This window comes from Camelus bactrianus, chromosome 9, assembly GCF_048773025.1.
Source record: "Camelus bactrianus isolate YW-2024 breed Bactrian camel chromosome 9, ASM4877302v1, whole genome shotgun sequence".
Taxonomy (NCBI): Eukaryota; Metazoa; Chordata; class Mammalia; order Artiodactyla; family Camelidae; genus Camelus; species Camelus bactrianus.
Genome location: NC_133547.1, coordinates 49786569 through 49809353, shown reverse-complemented (window position 1 = coordinate 49809353; position 22785 = coordinate 49786569). Strand labels below are relative to the sequence as shown.

At 41.7% G+C, this 22785-nt stretch overlaps 1 protein-coding gene across 2 annotated transcripts in view; it reads left to right on the top strand.

Moving 5' to 3' along the window:
* Nucleotides 1–20898, top strand: part of CDH13 (cadherin 13) — a 1113397-nt gene extending 1092499 nt beyond the window's left edge. For both annotated transcript variants that reach the window (XM_074370357.1, XM_010967669.3), the window contains exons 12-14: nt 6593–6826; nt 9084–9302; nt 15622–20898. In XM_074370357.1, the coding sequence (XP_074226458.1) occupies nt 6593–6826; nt 9084–9302; nt 15622–15629 (461 nt within the window). In that variant the 3' untranslated portion in view covers nt 15630–20898. The remainder of the gene's footprint in view (nt 1–6592; nt 6827–9083; nt 9303–15621) is intronic.
* Nucleotides 20899–22785: the final 1887 nt, after the last annotated feature.

The following is a 22785-nucleotide window of genomic DNA, read 5'->3' as shown; positions in this document are numbered from 1 at the left end:
CTCCTCTGTATTCCCTCTTCCCCACCTTGGGAAATGGTATCACCATCTGCCCAGTCTCCAAGCTAGAACCCCATCCTGGCTGATGCGCCTCCCCCATCACTCCCAATCCAGTTCTCACGGTCTGTTCAGCCTCCTGAATTCAGCCTCTGATCCTGCACCCCAGTGCCCTCACCTAAGCCCACGTTGTCAGTCCCCACTACCGCACTGGCATCCCAGCTGGTCCTCCTGTGCCCTCTCTCCTCACTCGAGTCCACTCCTTTCTCTGCCTCCCACATCCCTGCTTTTACCAAAGCCACCCTCCTGCTTAAAAGTCTCTGCACTCCTTCCCACCAAATGGCCACACTGTTTCCTCCTCCTGGAGCAACCTTCTCCTGCTACACAGTCTTCTCATTTCCAGTCACCCATCAGGAAGCCTTCTGCTCTATCCCCAGGCAGTTAATTATTCCATGCCACAAGCTCCCATGACACTTTATCCTCACGTCCCTTCCTGCACTTACAGCGCTATGCTGCATCTGTTTACATCTCTGTTCCTGACACACCGTTAGTGTTTCAAGAACAGGCACCCTGTATGGTTGGCTTTTGTGCATATCCAACCAGGCACAAGGCAGAATCCCAATAAATGACTATTGACTGAATGAATAAAATGAAACTGTCATGTTTCAACATGGCCTTCAAGTCAACTCATTCCCTATTTTTGCTTTTTCTTTAAAGTCTGTAAAACAGAAACAAAAAAGCCAAAAGGTTGATTTTTTTCTTAAACAGTTCAGGTTTCAGATTATTTCTCCTCCAGAAGACTTTTTGAGTCTGAATTATGTGAAGAATTGCCTCAGTCCTACATCAAGTATTACACACAGAAACCTGGCATTGTATTTTACAAATCTATTTTCTGCCAGGTTTTTGGTTGGTTTACTATTACATGTTTTCAAGGTAGAAAATGAAATTGTCAAGATCTCTACTCACAAAGCAATAGGGGAAAAAATGCTTATGAATTAAAAAGCAACAAGATTCTTGGCTTACAAGGCACACGCCCAAAAAATGATCTGTAAAATACCAGTCCTGAAAAGCTATAATAAATAGAACACGGAGATGAACAAAACAATACAAAGGGTAACCATACACAGAAGAACCCTGCTTCACTCCCACTTGGAGCAAAGGCAAAGGTAACTTGGAGCCCTGTTGCCAGGAAACAGAAGGTCTGGAATTTACTTGCTCACAGCTGCTTAGTGAAGGTTCAGATGCCCAGCAATGGCTGAGGGAAGTTGTGGGGAGATTGCCCTGCCCCCCACCATGCATCTTGCCCCTACAAACAAGCCTCAAAATCTCATAGGGATGGCCAGCCTTCGCTCACAATTGATCTGTGATTCGTCTTAAATTGGCCCACCCTCCTAATTTTCCTCCCAGAGTTTGGGCCTCAAGCTTCCTTGAGACACCAGCTGAGGTCTCCCTCCTTGTGCCAGGTGTGGGCTCCCTGCTCTGAGCCACAGTTCCACAGACCCCGTGCCACGTACCCCCTTGTTTATCTCCTCGCTGGGGTAAGGGAGGACTCGAATAGTCAGTATTCTCAGCATAGAAGGAAACCTGTGGAGATGGAACCGTGTGTGATGACGTGTATGGAAAGAGCAATACATCCTTAGCTTTTTCAAATCAGCCTAAATTTAAAACTCTACCAGGGACCTACTTACTATAAACCAGAACGGAGAATAGCCCTGCTGCTCGGAGGCCCTGGAACTCAGAATTGAGCTTCCTGTCTTTCCCTCCTCTCGCTCTCTCTCTTTCTGCATTTTGTTCTTCATGTAGGCACCTCCACTTTGCGCGCTATGCCTCATCCAAAACCACCTGCACACATGATTCCCAAGGTAAGAGATGCTACACGCCACTAGGCCAATGCTAGAAAAATCTACTACTTTCTTGTACTTCTCAGGACTAGCTCCCAAAACTTCTTGCTGAGATTCACCTCTCTGCACACAGAGGCAGCCCATCCAACTGTGGAAAGACCAGGGACCCTATTCTTCCAAGGGGACTGTCTCAAAGAGACACATTTGGAGTCTTACCTTACTAGTCTAGGGACCTTGTAGCACGTGAAAATCTGTCCCTTGTAGGCAGATGTTCATAGCAGCATTGTTCATAAGGGACAAAATGTAGAAAGAAGCGAAATATCCATTAGCTAGTGAATGGATGTACAAAACATGGTCGATCAATGGGATGGAATATTATTCAGCAAATAAAAATGAATGGGTTACTGATTTACGCTATAATATGGATAAACTTCAAAAACATCATACTAAGTGAAAGAAGCCAGGCATAAAAGGCTATATGTTATATGACTCCATTTCTAGAAATGTCCAGAAAACAAAAATCTTTGGAGAAAGAAAGCAGATTAGTGGTGGCCTGGGACTGGAAGTAGGTGCAAATGGGCCCGAGGTTTATTTGGAAGGGTGATGGAAATGTGCTAAAATTAGAAGCAGTGGTAACTGCACAATGCTGTAAATTTACAAAACATCAATTTGCTGTAAAAATAAAGAGAGAAAAGAAAGTAGAACTGGAAAAAATATTTTTAAATCCCTGTATAACTTTTGAGTTTACATCCTTTCTGTTTCTGATTATTATAGTAATCATGGTTTTTATAAAGGGATTGAAAAGAGAAAAAGTGTTCTTTCAATGTTAATTACCTGGAGAGATAATCACTATTTAAGTTTGGGTATGTTTCTTTCTAATCTTTTTCCTAACAATATATATGTATTTGTTTTTGTCCCTTACTGACAAGATATATATAGGAAGGCTTCATATGCTTGGAGTTTTGCTCAAATTGAGGCTTTTTTCTGATTGAAATAGAAAATCCATGATGGGGGCACAGTCCCAGCCATGCTCTGGTTCTGATGTTTGGTTATGCAGCGTAGTCCCTTGGGAGCTCAGGGTTGCTGATGGAAGGAGTAGGGGTGGTGAGGGATTCTGGCTGAGTGCTGGGAATTCCTAGAAACTTTAGTATTACCTGGGCCCACGGAACTGTTGGAGCCAAAAGGGCTTGTGAAGAACTATTACAGTTTGAATCACATTTCAGTTTTGGATGCTGATTTTTCTCCATCCTATGCAGATAAACTGGGAGAGGCTTTCCCTAAGGATTTTGAGAATCCAGTCTTGACCCTATCAACCAAAAACAAAAAAACAAGCTCACTTTACTTGAACTTCTGAAAGAGACATCACCACCCTGGTCTGAGAATAACACATGAGGAATTGAAGACAGTATAATTAAGTTCACAAAAGGCCGATTTTTATGGCCATATTTCAAGTACTCAGAATGCCTTCTCATCCACTCTACCATGTGACTTCACTTCCTATTATATTCAGAGTGAAAAAAAAAACTATGGTGGATTCCTCTGAGATATTCAATTAGTTCAATAAGAAGAGAAAAATAATTTTTCTGTAAAGAAATTGAACCAAATGACTAAAGCTGACAGTGAAAAACCAACTTCAAAGTAATCACGCCTTTCCTTTGAGTTCTTGCTCTAACAGAAGTTGACAGTCTGTCACATTAGAAACACCCATCCTTCTGATGATTAATTACACTCGTGTTCCTATTTTAGCAGATATTTATTTGCATGTTTATCCTGGAACTGTCTTTGGGTGTTGATCTGTTTATATTTCCACCAGCCCCAGAACAGAATATCTGTTCTCACTGCCTTGTGAATCACTGATCAGCTTCCTTCAAGCTGGTTTCTTCCCCATGAATGGAAACCATCCCCCAGGAAAGTCACCAGTAACATTCTCCTTGCAAAAGCCATTGCTTCTCTTGACTCCTTATCCTTTTGGGAATCATAACATGTTTAACGTTTGATCACTGCCTCCTCCTCCAATTCATCTCCCCTACATCTTCTGTAAACTATCACCTCCTCGTTCAACTTTTAATCTGCTCTTTGGGGTTTCCTTGGTCTCCACCGCTCTGTCATTCCACACTTTCACCTTGGGTAACCTAATTTGCTAGGAAGTTTTCAACAGCATCTCTGCTGACAACTCCCCAGTAGCTAACTGAGCCCTGGCATGTCTCCCGAGTTCTGAGCACTTCTTTGCGGGTGTGCTGAATTTGAGGGCCTCTTGGCACAATCAAAGCTGGGTCCTTCCATTCCCACTACCTTCTACTCTTCTTCTGGCCTAATCACCAAAACGAGACATTTCTTACCTGTTCAAAATACCCATCATGACTCAGTCTATTGCCGGTTCACCGTCTCCAATGCGCAGCACCTCCTGTCAACCCCACTGTGTGTTTCTACCAGTAAGTCAGATCAGATTGTTCCGCTGCCTTTCTGAAAACCTCCAGCGGCTTTGTGCAATCCGGAGCGTCAGTACAAGCAACTAGTTGTGACAGTTAAGGCCCCTATGCCTGATCAGACACCTCCAGCCTCACCCCGTGGCCATCCCTCCAACCGCTCTGCAGTAGGAACAGCCCCCTAGTGGTGCCTGATGACCTGAGATGCACACGTCCACACGAGCCAGGAGGGAAGGCTTGAGCCACAGCCAACCCAAGTGTTGGCAGAATGTCTCATGAGCTTCCCAGAAGTGTGGGCCCAGGAGGCTTGTGAGGAGCCACTACAGTCCATTTTCCACCCACCTCCCAATGCCCCGGGGAGGCTGTCACAGTTTCTCATCACCTTCCCAGTTCCGGCAGGGGACCAGGCTTCCTGCCCACCTCATCGGCTGCAGCTGCTGCTGTAAAACTGCTGACAAGCAGCTTAAACTGGGCTCCCCAGCAACAGGACGTCCCTTCATCCATGTTGCAGTCATACACCCCATTTGTTTTGGCATCACCTGCCAAGAGCCACCTTCAACAACTCGTCCCTTTAGTGACTGTGTAACTAACAAACTGCCTGAATCTACAAAGGACTCACTGTTTCTTTAACAACAGACTCCATCAGACCTTGCCTTGCCCTTGACCCCATACCTCGAGCTCAGATATTCAGCCCCTTCTAACCCCCACGTGGTTCATAACTTAACTTCAAACTGATTGTGTGTTTCAACAAATAAACATAGTATGAGATAAAAATAAACTTAATCTTGGAAATCTGATTAAGTGCAAACGAGGATAGGAGAAAACAAAATGGACCCAGACATTAGTTTAGTCCTAGTGTGTAAAATGACGGTACCGTCATTTCAGAGGTACGTCACATCCTTTTTGAAACAAGGCAAATCCATGCACTTACTATTTGTGGCTTGCAAATTTGGCTCTACCTTTTCTCACAGAGAATCAGAAACTGTTAATGAATGGTTTGTCCCAAGAGCAAACCTCTAATGCACAGGTGATTAAAAATGAATGTAGAGGAAGTTAAATAAAGCCACGCTGAGTCTCATTAAGATTAAACACCCTTTTCTTTAAGTGAAAGACATTCTTGCATGGGTGATTATAAGGATGTCTTAAAATAATGTTCCCTACAATGAAAAGCATTTCCGGAATTACAGAAAATATTGAAAAAGCAAGGCTTTAAAAATAAGGCCCAAAGATTATATTATGGTTGCTCAAACTGCCCCAGGTACCAGTTAGTGATTTTATTTCTCATGGCTGACCTGCCTTTCTAAATCTGTCCTGTGCTCCCACCTAGCCATGCCAGCCCCCAGGGGCACCATCAGCCCTCCCAGGTGTACAGCAAAGTGATTCCGTTATGCATATACATACCTATATATTTTCTTTTCAGATTCTTTTCCATTTTATATTATTAGAAGAAACTGAATATAGTTCCCTGTGCTTTACAGTAGCTCCTTGTTGTTTATCTATTTTATATTCAGTCGTGTGTATACGTTAATCCCAGACTTCTAATTTATCCCTCCCCTCCTTTCCCCCTTGGTAACCATAGTTTATTTTCTATGCTCCCAGACCCTCTTTTTTACCTACAAAAGGAAACACTAAATGAGCTCTTTCTCTCTTGGTCAGCCTCCCAGTTAGTATAGAGCTATTCCAAAAGGAACACAGTCTCCTCTCACCAAATCTCCAGCCTCTCCATACCACTAATATATGCATACTTGGATATTTAGATTAAAAGGTTTAATTCAATAAGCAAGGAAAAGTTCTATTTGTCATCTCCGTTCTTTAAGTGACTTTCAATTTGCTGGTATGACTTGTATTTTTTTTTAAGAATCTTTGGAAGAAAACATTTACTGAGGTATCACTGACATACAATAAACCAATTATATGTAAGTGTACAATTTGGCAAGATTTAACACATGTTTAAAGCCATGCCATCCCCACCACACTCTCTCCTCCTTCCTGCTAGTTGTCCCTCTTCCTGTCCCTCCCTCCCACTTCCCTGGGCAACCAGGGATCTGCCTGGTATCACCTTAGATTAATTTGCATTTCCTAGAATTTTACATTTGACTTATGTGTTTAAAACTTAGTATGCCAAAGGTAAAGCCTGAAGAACTTCAATCAAAAGTCTAATGTATGATAAAAAGCTTTTAAACCACTAAACTCTAGACAAATATGGAAGGTATTCCTCTTTTGTCCTGTTTGAAACCTGGTAACAACAGCAAAGGTGTCAGAAAAGTGCTCTGGAAAAGTACTCTTGCATCAGCCCAGCTGTGTGCTGACATCTCCCCCCTTTCGCTGTAGGCAACCCTCCTGCTACCGGCACTGGGACTTTGCTGATCACTCTGGAAGACGTGAATGACAACGCTCCCTTCATCTACCCCACGGTGGCCGAGGTCTGTGACGACGCCAAAAACCTCAGTGTGGTCATTTTGGGAGCATCAGATAAGGACCTTCACCCTAATACAGATCCTTTCAAATTTGAAATCCATAAACAAACTGTTCCTGATAAAGTCTGGAAGATCTCCAAGATCAACAGTAAGTCCCCGAACAGTCTCTCGTGGTTCTTGGGCTCGGAAGCCTAGATTCCCTGGTATGGTTTCTCTTCCCAGACTCCTCTCCTGCTCTCTCATGCATCCTCACTTGATTTATTTCAAATTATTCTAGCATTACAAATACTGACAATTTTCCCATCAGCACATGAATACAATATGTAAAAATATTGCATCTTAGTTCCTTAAAAATGCAAATATGAGAGTTTTCTCTTTTGCTTCCTCTCTTATCATTTTGGAGAGATTTCCTGTGCTATGCCGGCTTGTTTTCTCAGGAGAAGACCAGTATAAGGGCCTTCCAAAAATGTTAACCTCTCATCCTCCGTCTTCCATTTTGTGCTGCTGGTCTCCTCCAAACTGACGCAGCCTTTATAATGACCTTGGTTTTTACTTTTGACTTTGATATCTTCTTCCGTCTGTCCTGTCCCTCATTTATGAAATTTGCCATCAATGTCCCTTTTGGTTACCAGTCCATCCACATGGACAGGTGGAATTTAAAACTTGGCCCAACATTCATCATCTGCCTTATTAAGACGGAAGCATCAATGTATTGAATTATGAAGGATCCCTGTATCACCTCCCCTCCTCACCTGCCTCCCCTTGGCAAATGGGAACTCGATACTAAAATACCTCACCTTGCAATAAAGCCCAAAACCAGAACTCACACATTATATACACTTTGCCATCAATAGCAAATTCATCCTGCAACTGACCCAGCCAGGGCCAGGCTCCCTCTTCTTACTTCAGTGGTTGAGTTTCTGAGAGGGGTGGGGAATTACCCATTTCATTAAGTTTTGAAAATATATTGTACGATTGTGCATAAAATTTTCTATTAAAAAATCTCATCTGCATTGTTATGGCCTTATCTCATATCTCATTTTATTAGTGCTTTTCTCTTGTTATTGATTCTATTTGCCTGTTTGTCTATTTTATTGCTTCTTAAAGAATGAATTCTGTTACACTGATTATTTTTAATTAAAACAACCCGTCCCTTGTTGGAGGGAGTTAGTGTTTTATTTGCTAGTTTTTGTGGCTGGAGCTGATTTGAATAGTCATCCCCAACTCCTTCCCACTGGAACTTTCTCACTTAAGAGTCTCCCCTCCACTTGAGGGGGATCGGAGAATGTTCCTTGGGTTAATCTGCTGTCTCACTGTGGTAGCATCCACGTTTGTTATTTCTGCCCTTGTCACCTTCTGGTTCGGATAATACTTTATCTATTTTTGTTTTCATATCATCACACTCTTTTCCCTCCTGGTTTTATGAAATAGATAATATGCTGTCTAAGTTATTTTTCTTGTCCCCCAATTTTTTTCTGAATACTTAGCATTATTTATGCCCAGAAAGGGGCAGTTTTTTTTTTTTTTTAATCTTAATCATTTGAGTAACTGAAAGGAAAATAGCCTGAGGCTAAGAGCAGTGGCCAGGTGGCGTGGCCACTTCTGAGTGCTGCCCAGTGGCCAGGGTAATGACAGATGTCCCCACCAAACATGGGCTTAAAGATCCAGTCTCCGTGTTGTGCATTGTGCTGTGGATTTCCACCCACATCTCAGGGTATGGGCTGAGGTCTGATAAAGACTAGACCGTAGAACCCATCCCCATGGCAACCCCCCCAGCGAGGGGGCAGTCTGCCCACCTTAAGAGTGAGTGGATTTTTGTTGTTCCTGTTCCAAGAATGTATTTTGATTATTTGAATTTGGATTCTTATATAAAAGCACTCTGAGCTGATAATTTTTTTCTTTTTTTTCCAGCTTTACTGATACATATATAATTGACAAATAAAAATTATATTTACTTAAGATGTACAATGTGATAATTTGAGAGTGGATTTTTACATTATTTCCTCCAGATGTTGAATGTGATCTTTGTGAAGATGGCTTTATCCTTAAATTTGCAGGGAGGAGTCCTTGGTCCTCAATCATCTTCACAAAAGTGAATCCCCTTGAAATTGATTGATTATAATAGCCATGAACCATGGAACTCCTTGATGATGGAAATGTTTTATCTTGCGCTGTCTGATACGGTAGCCACCAGCCATGCGGGGCTGCCAGATACCTTAGATGTGGCTACTACAAGTGAAGAACTGAATTTGAATTTTTATTTGATGTTAATGGATTTAAATGTAAACACTCTCATAGTCAAATGAACGCACTGCCTGTTTCGTGTGCATTTAGTTGCCAACACCCCACTCTTTTCTTTGGAAAGGTCTGAACCTCTCTCATCAAGGCCCTCCTTGTCTTCATAGATACGCATGCCCTGGTGAGCCTTCTTCAAAATCTCAATAAAGCAAACTACCACCTGCCCATCATGGTGACAGATTCAGGGAAACCACCCATGACGAACATCACAGACCTCAGGATACAAGTGTGCTCCTGCAAGAATTCCAAAGTGGACTGCAACGCGGCAGGGGCCCCGCACTTCAGCGCAGCTGCGGTCCTGCTCCTCTCCCTCTTCAGCTTAGCCAGTAAGTTGGCCAAGCTGCAGTGTGTGCAATGTGAAAACGTAATCAAAGCCACTGTCTTTCCGTATATCTCTCCAAAAATCAATCCCAGAAGTGTTCATTTTCAGTTGATGTCTGTGTAATGGAGAGTGTTATGTGTAAAAGTGCTCCAACTGATGTTGAAAGGCATCTTCACATCCCCCTGCCCACCAGTCTGGGGAACTGTGCAAAGGCACTCGATGCTGTCCTACAGCCCAGGTGGTGAGAAAACTTTCTACAGACGCCCCGAACTTGAGCTCATATGAATGTGTCCAGATTGGTTAACTGGTCTACCAGGGCCCTGTGTGTCTCTCCACCTTGTGCAGAATAATTTTTAGCAGAGTTAAAGTAGATACCATACCTTTTTAAGAAGAGTCATGAGGATGCATGGATGGAGGCTGAGGCCATAGGAAAAGAGATAAATGCATAATGCACACATTTTTTCACTGACTGGTAGTAATGACTATAACATAATGAAGTGTTATTTTAAACAAAAGAATTATTATGCCGAGTTTTATAGTTATCAGCACAAAATGAATAGATACATGTATCAAACATTTCCTATTTGAATGGAATAGGGGTCCATTTTATAGATTATGGAATACTAGTCCAATTTTAACTTTAGCAGTTACTCACATATAGCTAATGCCATTCAAAAGCCTTTTGGTCTTAGTATTTTCATTTTGAGAAAGTTATTGGTGGGAATTCTGAATTCCTGAGGCTGAGAAATTGATGATTAGAAAATAAAGAACAGAAGTTATTCTATCCTGTTAATAGTGGTGAGTGGAGTCAACAGGAAAGCACACGTTCCAACATTAGACACTTACTGCGTGTAAAGCTCTGTGCTGAGCCAGCGTCCTGTGGGTAGAGCTAAGGAGGATGCCTTACAATGAGAAATGTCTCATTGGATGGATGGATGGATGGATGGATGGATGGACAGATGAATGGGAGTGAGTGAGGAAATATACATTCCTCTCTCTCATTCTTGTATTCTTTTCTTCTTTCTATTTTTCTTTCTTCTTCCTTTTTTTCTTTCTTCTTCCTTCCTTTATCTTCAGGAAACAAAATATTACAGATGAAGCTGAAATCCCCTGTCTTCCTCTCCCCAGCTTCACTGCCTGTTCTCTCTCCCTAGAGACAATAGCTACCATGAGCTGGAGTGTGTGTGGACATTGTTTTATCCTGTCACTACACACACACACCCCATATAGGTCTATGTTATGCAGTCTGTAAAACTTGATGTCATCCATATTATATTGAGCCTGATGTTCTGCAACTGGCTTCTCTTCATTTCTACATTACATATCCAAGCTCCATCTACGTTACTCCAGCTCAGGGGTCAGCAGACTTTTTCTGTCAATGGCCAGATGGCAAATATTTTGGGCTCTGTGGGTCCCATCAGGTCTCTGTCACATATTTTTATGGCTTTTTTGTTTCTGTCTTTTATGTTTTACCAGCCATTAAAAGTGTCAAAAGCATTCTTAGTTCAAGAGCCACATAAACGCACTGTGGCCCACCAGCCAGTGACCCCAGCACTGGTTGATTCATTTTAACTGCTAGAGAGCTTCCCATCCTAGGAATATGGTGCAGTGGATCCCGTCAACAGACACATGTGGATTATCTAGTGTGCTGCTCTGACCAACACTATTGCACTAAACCTCTGGAATCTGTTTCCCACCAGCTTCTCAAATGAGCACTAGACAGTGAGCCCAGTGCTGGGTCTGGGTTCTGGAACCCACTGGAACTCACATGTAGCAGTCTGGATAAAGTAAAAGGCTGTACTTCCTGGGTGATTGTACAGAAATAAAAATTCTATGTATGTGTGTGTACATATGTGTATTATACGTGCACGTGTGTGTGTGTGTGTGTACACAGAGAGAGAGAAGATAACTGAGTAGCCACTCACATAAACCCTCTATAAACCCAAACACAACAGCAAATCCTGACTCTCAATGACTCCCTTTGAAGAACCAAGGCCCCGCAGGACCTGCTCACTTATCAGCCACTCTAGACTGCCAGCGAGTTTTTCTCCTGATTGATGAAATACAGATTCCCAGGCCCAACCAACCCGTGGGACCAACATCCCAGGTGACAGTGGCCTCCAGCACCCAGACCTAGCATTTGTATATTTTTACACAATATTTTTTTATAATCATACACACATCTGCTACTCCCAATCCATATATTAAATATTAGTAAGACTTAATCTACCCATTTAGATTAAAAGGAATACAAGGAGACACAGCAGTATTTTCTTCTAACCAACAAGGGATTTTCTTGTGCCCCCTACTTTGGAGACCCCTGACCTACAGACATCAGTTATGAGCAGGTTCCCAAAGATAGCCCATTTCTCATCCCTCCCGTCTAAGCTCTTGGATCATGGTTAATCCAAGGCAGAATTGCCTGGTAACTCCTAAAAAACTCATGTCTATTTTATACTCAAAATAATATCACTGAAAACAGACAGATGCAGGGATTTGATGTGTGAGATACCAAAAGTGCTCTTTGTTCTCTCCTAAATGGAGAGCCACACGGTTATCCTGCTGTAGTAAGGCCAAAATCATCCCCCAAAAGGAGCCCTAATCTCCCTACAAAGCTGGAAAGGTACTCAGCTGACGCTGCAATGTTTTGCACCAGAAGACTGGTAGTTTCAGCCCAAAAAACAGTTAAGAACAGGTGTCACCACTCACCTGTTTGGCTTCAAAACGAACCTCAGTCTGGTCGTATATAAAAGGCATAAGATTATTTAATATTGTTCATTTGAACAATCAAGAGACCTGCTGAATATAATGATTCTTGTCTTATTATAGACCTGGCCCAGGATGTTCTTCCTAACAAAAAAAGAATGTAAAAAATAATGTAGACATGTGAGAAACCGGATTGGAGGTAGCAGGAGTAAGTAACCACGGGTGTCCTACAGCTCAGACTCTCTCCTAAGAGCAAAGTCAAAGTGGCTGACCCGCCTGTGTAGTTGTTAATGTGACTTGACAGGAGGCAGCACAGAAACAGGGCTAAAACATTAAGCTGGGCAGGGGCTGGGGGAAGAGGAGGAGAGGGGGTCCTAAAAGCCCTGAAACTCGATCATAAAGTGCAAGGGTAAGATAATGTCCCAACTGAGCCATAGCCGTTGGATGAATCTGGGGATCTGTTCGAACCTGTTTGACGTTTCTTTAAAGCCAGGGCTGGCAAACTCCAGCCCGAGGGCCAAAGAAGGTCCACTTCTGTCTCTAAGGTCTGATTGGAACACAGCAGTTCCGCACATCTATTTACAGACTGAGGCTACTTTTTGCTACTAGTGCAGAATTGGATAGTTGCCATCAAGGCCAAAAATTGAAAATCTTTACTCTGTGGTTCTTTGCAGAAAAAGTGTGTCAATGCCTTCTTTAAAGCCTTGTTCATAAAACCACAGTAATCACATCATCCATTGTGGGAAGAGAAAATGCGTTTTCGTCCTCCGCTCAAGTAATAATTCCGATCCAAGTAGACTAGCATTAAATGGACACCTTGTGTTCTGTGGCTCTTCTCTTTATTTCCTTCATGGCTCTGGTGGTTTTATCCCACTCTGCAGATGAGACACTGATGCTCAGAAAGGCCCCAAGGTGAGTCAGCAGTGAGGGCGGCATTTGCCGTCAGACTGCCTCCCTTGGGGGAAAAGATATTAAAAGCATTTTCGTTTATTATGATACCCTTGGTGGCTTTATTGCAACTGAGAGTTGGACTGAGACATCTGCACTTCCTTCTCTGACATCTAAAAATAAAGGAAATAAAACTAATGACATTGAAAGTAATAAAAAATGTAAATGAAATTATTTTTACTGCCAATTTTGTTGTTGGAATTACATGTTGATGACATTGAAAGAATGCAGAATTCTCCCCCTAGGACCTTCCCAATGAAGCAGGCTGGTGTCTCCATTAGGCCGTATCTGTAGGATTTTTGTAGGGCTCTGTGTGGCATGAGCAAGTTCAAGGATGAATATGGTGCTGCAACCTTTTCAAACATTGTTTTAGGTATAATAAATCAGCAATAATAAGAATATAAAAGGACAGAGCAGGGAGCCATTTTAACAAGTACCGAAGTCAAAGGTCTGTACATTTGAAACGAGGGGGCATTGAATTTTCACCTTGATCACAATGAAGCTTAAAGAGGTGACCAAGATGAGCGAAAAACAGCCACTGAAAATACTTTTCATTCTGATGCTTTGTATTAAGGTATTATTTGCCTTCCATAAAATGCACCCATTTTAAGGGTACAGTTTGATGAACTTTGGTAACTGTACACAGTTGTGTAACCACACCACAATCAAGATACAGTTTCCTGGTACCCCTTTGCTTTTGATTCCCTCCCCCCTATCCAGACCTTCATTGATCTGCCTTCTCTCATTCTTGCCTTTTCTAGAATTTTCTGTAGATGGGATTGAATAGTACATGTCATTGAGTGTATCAATATTTGTTCCTTTTTATTGTGAAATGTACTATGGGCCAAGACGGGGCCTGGAGAAGCACCAAGCCCGGGGAGAGTGGCCTGTCCTCTGCCTGCAGACAGAGCTCGTCCCTCCAAATAGTACAGCTTCACAGACAGTGATAGTCGGCCTCCGACCTCCCAGGGCCTTCTGTGTGCCACGCACACGCACAGCTGTGAACATCACACAATGAGATGGACTATGTCACGTAATCAACCCAGCAGTCACAGGAGCTGTGCTACAGTCTAACTTGACTTAAACAGGGATGGGAGACTTCCAACTGCAGTATTTTGGGATTCAGCCAAAATACTTTTTCTCTCTTTCTCACTGACCAAAAGGATACTTTTAAGTGACTGGTACCACACTGGAAAACATTTTTTAAGTAAAATGAGGGATGTCATTTAATGTGTTCTCTTCCAGTCTTTCTTCAGATGTGGGTAAGTCTAAAAGATATAGTTTACTGCAGCCCAGTAACCAAAGAGTTTAAGGTGATGGTAGCAAGGGCAATGAAACATTCAACTGGGAAAAAAGGACGTAAATGAGTTCAGAAGACTCCTAACGGAAAAGGACTTCACTTGTCAAACAATCTAAAGGTCCCCAGGTGTAGAAAATAACCAGAAATTGCATCTGAATTAGCATGCTAATGTCCATGGACTTTTCAGTTAAAGACAGTTTTAACCCTTAACCTTCTCAGCATCATCTTATTTATACTTGAATCACATTACAAAGACTTCTTATCTAGAATTTAGAGAAGCTGCTCTAAATTTTCCAAACAGATAAATGACTGCTTTAAACCCTAAAATCAGTTAGGTGGAGAGTAGGTGGGTCCGTTTTATGTACCGACCTCCCGCCCACCAACAGGCTTGGAATGAAAAGCTCTAAGCTTTACAGAATAACCCATTATCTTCCAGCAATCAGTTCCTTCCAAGATGAACTATATTTCCCTCATGGGTTGACCTTTTACACATTTTTATTTCTTTGATTGTAACATGAGTTTTCAGTGGTACCATTTCCCTGTACAAATCCAAGATGTAATAATCATTAAGCAAAAATGGCAGAAACTGGGCTATTTCCATTCACATTGTCATCAGGCAGAGTGGAAGTCCCTGGGCTGGTGTACAACCCAGAGGATAAGCACAGTCTGGTCTCGGTAAACTTTGATGCTGGCCACAATGTGCAGGCCACAAAGAAGCAGGAAGGGGCCACAACCAAACACAGGCAGCCTCTGGAAGCTGGAAAGGGAAGGGGTAACTGCTCTCTCAGAGCCTCCAAAAAGGAACACAGCTCTGCCAACACCTTGACTTCAGTCCCATAAGACTCACTTTGGACTTCTTTTCTCCAGAAATGTAAGAGAATAAATTTGTGTTGTTTTAAGCCACTAAATTTGTGGTCATTTGTTACAGCAGCTGTCGGAAACTCATACACTATCTCTGAAGAACCACCAATGACTAGCTTGCTCTTCTCTGTGACCAAAAACCATCTGGGATGATCATTAAGTTCCAGGCTACCCAGTCAACTTATTCACAATATAGCCAAGCCCTGGGCTGCTGTGCAGGAATAGGCAGGGCTCAGAGTAGCAGCAGTAATGGCCACTGTTGGTCTGAAATGAGATGTTTGGTATGTGCATTTTCAGAGAAGTCCAGCTTTTTAAGACATAAACCAGTACAACTATTCATTCTCTATTCGAATGTTATGCCTAAGGAAAAAAAAATTTCCCCCAAGATAGTGCAATGTTTATAAATGCATTTATTATAGCTTGTCAGTCATGTATCTACTGTTTGGCAAAAATGTTTTGAATCAAGTTGTTATATTCATTGACTTGACTCCGAATCTTTTCCATTCAGGTCTGTGAAAACTCCTGACATCTGAAGCTTGACTGTCAAATTTCCATAGCAACAGGAAAAAGATTCTAAAAAAATCCAAATCTCAAGATTGCCGTTTACAGCTCTCGAACTCCACAACCAGGCTTCAGTTGTCCCAGATTTTTGTTTTCTTTGCAATTTCACTGGGTCTGTACTTCACCATTTTGACAGCATCCTCCTTTCTCCTTTAATTAATGGACTCTTCTGCATCTTCCCCGGGTGTTTAAAGATCATGGCATATAACTTGACCTTCTGGAAGCAGGAACAATGACTACTCTTTCTGATGCGCCACCATGTTGCTAGTCAGCGCCCCACACATCCTGTTTCGTCTGTGGGTTAGTATTTGTATATGTGTGAGTATCTGTATGTGTATATGCCCGGTATTTATAGAGATAGACTATAAAGCTCAGTCTTGATATGTCATCCTTTCTTGAGAGGTTAAACAGATAAGGGTAGAAACTACAGCAGCTGACCCCTCCAAGGCCTCAGCATCAAACTGACCACTAGTCCAGATCACAGAGCTGAAGCTTCTCCACCAACCCGTTCAGTCTGAGCGCTGCCACCACCAGCCAGGCAGGTCCGCGGGAGGGAGAGCAGAGACAGAAGCCCTTTCTCCTTAGAATGAGGACAACGACCAGTTTTCACTGCCGTGATCCTGAACGAAAGGGGTGAGAAGCAGAGCTGGATATTTTACCATCAAATGCTTGGGCAACGATCTGCATTTGTAAGTGTCCAGAATCCAAAGTCCCAGTGATTTTTCTGGGGATACGGATCATGACAGAGAATCTCGCCCTCCTTGGTATATGTACAACATATATGTCAGCATGGAGGTCATACATGCGTATGAAGAGGTCACCAGGTACCATGTATATACAGATATCTGCCCACATGTATAGACATACCTTTATGCACATATGCACCGTTTGTTTCCTATAAACATGCATACAATAGAGTAAATACAGGTAGTTTTAAAAGTACCCTTTTGTGTGACTCGACTACCGTCGTTTGCAAACCTGAAAATAAAAGATGTTCTTGATGTATGAAAAGTAATTGATTTTTATTCTGTGAGCATGTAAAAGTCAGAAGAAAAGTTAGCGCTTGTACTAAAATTATCTTCTTGTCAATAAGCTATAAATGCACCATCAAAGCTCACACCAAATTTTTCTATCAGATAAAACTAGTGACAGCCTGTGGCTTTTTACTAGAGCTTGCCACAACCTAGGGTAAGGTAAGTGTCTTAGCATATTTTAATACTGTTGCTTACTAAAGGTTTTAATCACACGCGCACACACGCTTTCTTATGCAATCTTTGTCTGTACGTGTGCTTTTCAGTTCGCTTTCTGTAGAAGATAGAAGTCACATGTTGTCTTTATTGTAGTGAAATTATGCAGCTAGAGTTCCATATATTGTATTTGTTTTGATAGTAAATCTTTTTGGAGCATATAGAATGCAGAGGTTTTTTTTTTTTTCCATTAAATAAATGGGTATTGGTGGTTAAAACTGCTGGGCGGTAGCTCTTCTCTGATTTCTGTGTTGTATCTAACGTTGCTGATGCTGGGTCTTGCCTGGTGCAAGTTCATATATGTGACTGGCCGTTTGGGTCCCTGACATCCCCTGTTAGGTGGATGAGTCTGTAAAGCAACAAGACCCCGCTCACAGCTTGGGCAACACACTCATCCCACCCACCTTAGTGAACGATTTGAGCATCTTGCAGTCGGCTGTGACGATGATCAAATACTCCAAAAGGAGTGAGATCATCCTAAGTTTGATGACCGCATGACACTTAGTCCCAACATCTGTCCACCGTCCAGGACGTGGATGTTTTTCTCTTGAACAAATCCTGTTGGTTCACCGGAAGATGCCACACCCTGAAAGTGATAGCACGGTTCTCCATGAGTGCATGGAGCAGGCTCAGGGCCAGGGATCCAAGCCTGCGCCATCACACTTGACCAGGCTTCCTCTTCTGTCTTTACAGTGCACAACCCTGTGTCTCCCTGGTGGACCTCGCGCCCCTCTTCCCACGAGGCAGGGGGAGTGCTCCCTGGGAACACACCCAGGAGCATCCTCAGATGGCCGGGTGGTCAGCAGCCTACCCCACAGGCTCACTAACTAACCATCCAACAGCTCACCCTCCTCCATGGGCTGGGGCCATCCCTAGGGAGGAACACAGGCATCAAGTGACCATCCACTCAAGACACAAGTGCAAGACTCGCCCTTTTCTCTCAAGCCAGCGGGCTCTCTCTCACTTTACAAATCAAGCTGGTGGCTTAACTTAGTTTAGAACACAGAGAAATGGGAGAAAAGTGCATACTTCATTAACAAGCAGACTATGCCTTAATTTTCCCCTGTTTACGTATACTCCTGTGTCCCCAGAGTTCTTATCAGGACAGAGACGTTTCTATAGTGTTATTCTTTCTAATCCCTTCAACAACGACAACAAAATAGACCAAGTCTTAGAAGCCAAAGTGGTAGCATTTCCTGAACCACAGGACATTTTTTAACTTACTAGAATACACTGACATCGTTTACTGAAAGCAAATGTAGAATCAAACGTATTTCATAATTACCAATGCATTTTATTTTAGTCCAAGTTATTGGAAAAAAAGTCAAGTAAGAGGCAGAAATAGCTCTTCCCCATTACTGAGTGAAAGATTGAGGATTTTCTTTTTTTTTTAATTGTATTTTAATTGAATGAACAGTCACACCTTCTTCATCCTTTTTATTAGGGCATTAACCACCTTTGTTAATTAAAAATTATATTTTCCCCCCATTTTATGATTTATGATGAATTATTTGTTTCAGATCACTTGTTTCAACAAGCACATGCAAACATTTTCTAATTTCAATCACAGTTATCTTGCATACTGCCAGTTCTCTCCAAATGAACATCAGTTCAGGTCAATGTACCTGCAATGACTCTCAGCCAACACCTGCAAATCTGAACATCCTGACAAAATAAATCCAGCTCAATCTTGTGGTAGGTATCAAATAAGACTTTGAGTCTTAAAGAATGTTTTTAGAAATTGTGATGACTCATTCCAGATTTTTAAAACAACATTTTAAACAGTCTGATAAATGGAATAATCATTGACCATCGAACTCTGGAAGTAGATCAGATTGCATTTTATGCAACATAAATACATGGAGGTCTTGATCTTAAAATGTGGCAACTAAAAAATTGTTACATAGGCTATGTTTGATGCTGGGTTTAGTGCCGCTGAACTGATACACAAGCTAGCCAAGTGATTCTGCAGAAGAGTCCACAGTTCCCCTGGAGTGTCTGAACAAGGTACAAAAATGTAATTAACAATAATAATAATAATAGTTTACATGTATCGATTACTTCTTATGGGCCCACACTGTATAAAATTCTTTGTACCTTTTAACCCACTGCATCCTTACAGTAACCGTGAGGCAGCACTATTATCTTCTCCAACTTACAGACAAAGAAGGCTGAGGCTCAGGAAAACCAGACTGGATACCTAAGGTAAGGGGCCTCTAGAACCAGAACCCAGGCCACGTGGCTTCATGGGTCATGTTGGCCCTGTTGTATCACATGCCACTCCCAGTTCCCAGACAGAAAGTCTGCTTCAGACCAGAAAACCCTCGTCTGAAGCTTCAGTTAGCGTGATTGTCCATACCCACTAAACAGACTTTCTACCATGTCTTTTTATTATTATTATTATTATTGAAGTATAGTTGATTTACAATATTGTATTGGTTTCTGGTGTACATATATCTTAATTCGAGGAACTTTCTGTTAAGAACTGTTAACACTAGTCTAAATTAATTCATTCCTCTACAAGATACCATCATGTTCTTATTTCCTCCCTTCCCTTCTGTGGTTGGTTAGCAGGTACATGAGGGGCTTCAACCCGATTAATTAAATACCCAGTTATCCCAACATTCATTCCCATCCTCCCAAATGCCCGGTCCCTGCAAGACCAACTAAGGGGAGGGGAAGGTGAGGCAGAGAGTGGTATAGGATCTTCAAGAGCTTGTACTGTGCTTGGCTATAGACAAAATCTAAAGGACCTGCAAGCGGTTTCTGATTTTCTAAATGGAGCGCATTAATCTATTCATGTGGAGTTGACTTAAGCAGGAACCAACAGGAAGATCACTCCAAGGAGGAAAAAAATCACACCAAGGGAAAGGCAAGCACTGAAAAAGGACCAACTACTTTTTCTGTTTAACCACTAAATAATTATAGTGATGATAATAATAACAAGAGTCATGATGATGAAAATCTAATGATCTGGCTACACCTTTTGCAAAGACGATACCTCCTGTCTTCCCTCCTTAACTAGCCCTTAAGACCTGGACCTTCTCATAATCCAATGAAAAGATGCTTTTGTAATCCTTCATCCAGCACCATCAACAATTCCGTTGCATGTATGATGTGTTACCCTTATTATATTTCCTACTGCTAATGGCGAGCCCATGACTGAAAAAATTCTATGGTGTTGACTGTATTCATGTAAAGTATATACAAAATAGGTAGAGACAGAAAAAACGGATGTATGAACAAAGATTTCAGGTAAGAACTTTAATTATCTCAATTAAGAATAAGTCTATAATGTAAGCAGGAATCATTTAGCTACTCATCAAATTCAGGAGGCAGAAAAGCCTCTTCCTACTTTCACACCGCATCATTATCAGAACACGAATTGGTGGAGGGTTGCTGATCTTGGTCAGCCTTTGAAATTTGGTTTGGCTCCCAAGTGCTTGCTGGGCAGTAGGGATGCAGTGAGAAGCAATGGGTGTCAGAAAATCACAGTAATTTTTCACCATGAAGCCACGAAGCCTCTGAGAAATTGGTCACGGAAGCACTATAAATATATGCTGAAAGTTTCCATTTTCTGCTGTTTTTTTAAAGCTTTCCCTTTAGACAATAATCAAGTCATTCTTTATCTACAATATACATGCGATCAGATTATTAAAGAGTTGAAAATAAAGGCTATACGAAAACAATTTTTGCGTCGTCATGCACATATCAACACTGTTCTGGTCTAAAATATTATTTATTCCCCCCAAGATAAAACATTACAGAAAGTTTAAATAAATTTGTTTCATAAACACTCAAAAAGGATGAAAGTTTATCATTTAAAAATACTTCAGTTCTACCGCGGATTTAGTACCTTTGGGCCCTAGTTGCTGAATTGCTTAGTTTCTGGGCTATAAAGTAACATGTGACTTACTATGTAGTCGCCATGAAATTTGTAACTTGTCTGTGAAATAAAGGTTATCTGGGATTTTTAACATGTGTGCTTGGTCTTAGACTGGCCTTAGTACAGTTTAAACACAGTGACAGAACAAAGGTCTATGTTTTCAAATGGTGCTCTGGCTGGCTGATAATTAAAAGAGCAAGAGTAAAATCAGTGCTGCCTGCTGATAATTAACTCTTTTCCTTTCTTCTTTCATGGCAGTCAAATCCTTCTGATTTGGAAAAAACATACAGATGACTGATAGGTAGACAGACAGACACACACATACAGAGGTGCAGAGTGAGATAGATAAATAGACACTAGATGGACAGACAGACATCAAGATTACTTTAGTGAGATCCTTAACAAAAAAGAGGAGGAAGGCGCTAGTACTTTATAAGTGCCTCCTTGGCTAGATATTTCACATGTTGATGTATGTATATGTGTATTTACATATTATGTTATACATTTTACATGTAATATATAACTCTATATTATATGTATAATTTATGTAATTCACAGACTATTGAAAGAGATTATCTCCACTGTACAGCTGAGAAAATGAGGTTCACAAAGTTAAAACTATCTTACACCAGGTCTCACACCTAGTAAGTGGTGTGTATGACTCCAAGACCGGTACTTTTTCTACTGTCTCCTAAGACAGCACCACTCATCTGTCACCAGGAATAAACAGAACCAAGTTTGTATCATCACCTACGTGAAATTGATGATGACAAAGCCATTGGCTAATGATGGGATAAGCAAAGCAGACGATAACCAAACTTGGCGTTCAGTCTCTAAGAAACATTTCCTTCCTCCCTTGGCAGTTGGCCTCTAGGAAATTGCTGGTTTGGGTGAATAAATAGGAAATTGATTCCTTGTCAGCTGTCAGCCAATCACAGAGACATGAATTTGGAAAATCACCACAATAAACATGAGAAACATAAATCAACACTTCAAACTAAAAGCAAAATGATTTGAGATGTATCTGGACCCTGCTGGTCACACTGGTCCTCCCCATGAAAGCAGTTTTCTGTTCTTTGTAATCACAGCCTCAAAGAGACCCTCGCCTGCTCATCTACCCAAGACAAGGTATCCAGTGGCTCTAGCCAGGGTGTGCTCCAGGGATTCTAGCAAAACTTGATCTCATGGGAATCTAAGCCAAGAGGATTGTGCTGGGGTGAAGGCATGTCTCAACTAAATTTGCCCAAATTAGACTCTTTTCTCTACAACACAAAGCTCTACCTTTGCCCCTCTGCAAGTTTGATTCTGAATCCCTCCCTGCCCATCCTCACCAGCAAGGCAGTGTCTTCACTGCTGAGGGTCATTGGTGCCCGGAAGGATTGTTCTATACAAAATGGCACCTGCAGAAATTCCCAACTGTCCTTTTGAGATTTCTCCCCAAGGAGAAGTGACTTGTTACCCTGATTCAGCAGCATTTCCCAAAGTGTGCAATGATATACTTAAAATTTGTTACCAGGTTAGACCTTATGTTTACTGTTCTTACCACACATAAAAAATAAAAATAATAAAGGGGCTGGAAGGAAATTTTGGTAGGTGGTGGATATGTTCACAGTCGTGATGGTGGTAATGATCTCATGGGCATTTACTTACCCTAGACTCATCAAGTGAAGACATTACATATGTGCATCTCACTTACAGAAGGCGTACCCACATACCACCTAGCATCACTTAAGTGCATTTTAATAGAAACAAAACAAGCAAAAGCACACAAAGAGAGGTGAGGTCCAGACCTGGTAACTGCAGGCAGCACGTTCTGGTGTTTCTAGAACCTTGGCTGTGATGTGGTCGCACAGGAAGGGCACAGGCTCACCAGGATGGAGGTGTTCTGTTTTCTTTCTTTCTTTCTTTCTTCCTTTCTTTCTTTCTTTCTTTCTTTCTTTCTTTCTTTCTTTCTTTCTTTCTCTCTTTCTCTCTTTCT